We start from the raw sequence: 2,139 nt of genomic DNA, 5'->3' as shown, positions 1-2,139 counted from the left end.
CCTTCAGGACGAAGACCTGATTTGACGGCGAAGGGGAAAAATGAGTTGGTTGCTCTCTTTTCAAGAAAGAGTGGAGTGGAAAACAGAGGCGAGGTCAAGCAGCGTTTCACGTCAGCATACACCATTCCAAGCCAACGGATGTTTTCTAGATCAACGGTTTCCACACCGCATCGCACACAGCCACACCCAACTCGTCTGGACACTTGCGCAGGAAACTGCCAGTGAGATACGTCAATAAAGACCGTAAAACACAGTACAAGAGATCATTCGTGCATTCTCTCTTGTAGGTCCAGAATAAAGAAACGTAAGCTCGCCTGAGAACGAAACGCCCAGAGAGTCGACACTAGTAAAGTAAGTATACTTTGTACTTGCATTCTTGACGGAACAATACTTACCAAGAATTCTTGCGACCAGAACGTATACTTTGCAGAGAGAATGCCAAATTCTTAGTTCACCACTTTGTCAAAAGATAAAATAACAAGAGTGGATCCATCCCCTTCAGGACGAAGACCTGATTTGACGGCGAAGGGGAAAAAATGAGTCGGTTGCTCTCTTTTCAAGAAAGAGTGGAGTGGAAAACAGAGGCGAGGTCAAGCAGCATTGCACGTCCGCATACACCATTCCAAGCCAACGGATGTTTTCTAGATCAACGGTTTCCACACCGCATCACACACAGCCACACCCAACTCGTCTGGACACTTGCGCAGGAAACTGCCAGTGAGATACGTCAATAAAGACCGTAAAACACAGTACAAGAGATCATTCGTGCATTCTCTCTTGTAGGTCCAGAATAAAGAAACGTAAGCTCGCCTGAGAACGAAACGCCCAGAGAGTCGACACTAGTAAAGTAAGTATACTTTGTACTTGCATTCTTGACGGAACAATACTTACCAAGAATTCTTGCGACCAGAACGTATACTTTGCAGAGAGAATGCCAAATTCTTAGTTCACCACTTTGTCAAAAGATAAAATAACAAGAGTGGATCCATCCCCTTCAGGACGAAGACCTGATTTGACGGCGAAGGGGAAAAAATGAGTCGGTTGCTCTCTTTTCAAGAAAGAGTGGAGTGGAAAACAGAGGCGAGGTCAAGCAGCATTGCACGTCCGCATACACCATTCCAAGCCAACGGATGTTTTCTAGATCAACGGTTTCCACACCGCATCACACACAGCCACACCCAACTCGTCTGGACACTTGCGCAGGAAACTGCCAGTGAGATACGTCAATAAAGACCGTAAAACACAGTACAAGAGATCATTCGTGCATTCTCTCTTGTAGGTCCAGAATAAAGAAACGTAAGCTCGCCTGAGAACGAAACGCCCAGAGAGTCGACACTAGTAAAGTAAGTATACTTTGTACTTGCATTCTTGACGGAACAATACTTACCAAGAATTCTTGCGACCAGAACGTATACTTTGCAGAGAGAATGTCAAGTTCTTAGTTCACCACTTTGTCAAAAGATAAAATAACAAGAGTGGATCCATCCCCTTCAGGACGAAGACCTGATTTGACGGCGAAGGGGAAAAATGAGTTGGTTGCTCTCTTTTCAAGAAAGAGTGGAGTGGAAAACAGAGGCGAGGTCAAGCAGCGTTTCACGTCAGCATACACCATTCCAAGCCAACGGATGTTTTCTAGATCAACGGTTTCCACACCGCATCGCACACAGCCACACCCAACTCGTCTGGACACTTGCGCAGGAAACTGCCAGTGAGATACGTCAATAAAGACCGTAAAACACAGTACAAGAGATCATTCGTGCATTCTCTCTTGTAGGTCCAGAATAAAGAAACGTAAGCTCGCCTGAGAACGAAACGCCCAGAGAGTCGACACTAGTAAAGTAAGTATACTTTGTACTTGCATTCTTGACGGAACAATACTTACCAAGAATTCTTGCGACCAGAACGTATACTTTGCAGAGAGAATGCCAAATTCTTAGTTCACCACTTTGGTACATAGAGCAAGGTCTACATGTGAAGCGTCCCTCCTAAGAGGGATATCTAGTATAGAGATAGGTAGATATAAAGATAAATATAAAACTATAGATAAAATTATATAGAGTCGGAAATAAAGATATGCATAGTAAAACCTGTTGAAAAATAACACCATCATGATAAAGAAATCTTTTAATGATAAAGAAG

At 43.7% G+C, this 2,139-nt stretch overlaps 1 protein-coding gene across 1 annotated transcript; it reads right to left on the bottom strand.

The window, feature by feature from the left end:
- Positions 1-145: 145 nt before the first annotated feature.
- Positions 146-1,955, bottom strand: PHYBLDRAFT_150784 (hypothetical protein; the record flags this gene model as incomplete). The annotated part of the gene is made up of 9 exons (XM_018432547.1): positions 146-314; positions 396-422; positions 512-641; positions 892-953; positions 1,008-1,137; positions 1,179-1,335; positions 1,388-1,414; positions 1,472-1,702; positions 1,740-1,955. 9 exons carry the CDS (start codon positions 1,953-1,955, stop codon positions 146-148), a joined length of 1,149 nt encoding a protein of 382 aa, XP_018286159.1.
- Between the last annotated feature and the right edge of the window lie 184 nt (positions 1,956-2,139).

The sequence above is a fragment of the Phycomyces blakesleeanus genome, assembly GCF_001638985.1.
Source record: "Phycomyces blakesleeanus NRRL 1555(-) unplaced genomic scaffold PHYBLscaffold_26, whole genome shotgun sequence".
Lineage (NCBI taxonomy): Eukaryota > Fungi > Mucoromycota > Mucoromycetes > Mucorales > Phycomycetaceae > Phycomyces > Phycomyces blakesleeanus.
Note: the sequence above shows the minus strand (reverse complement) of the source record. Positions and strands in the feature narration are given on the sequence as shown.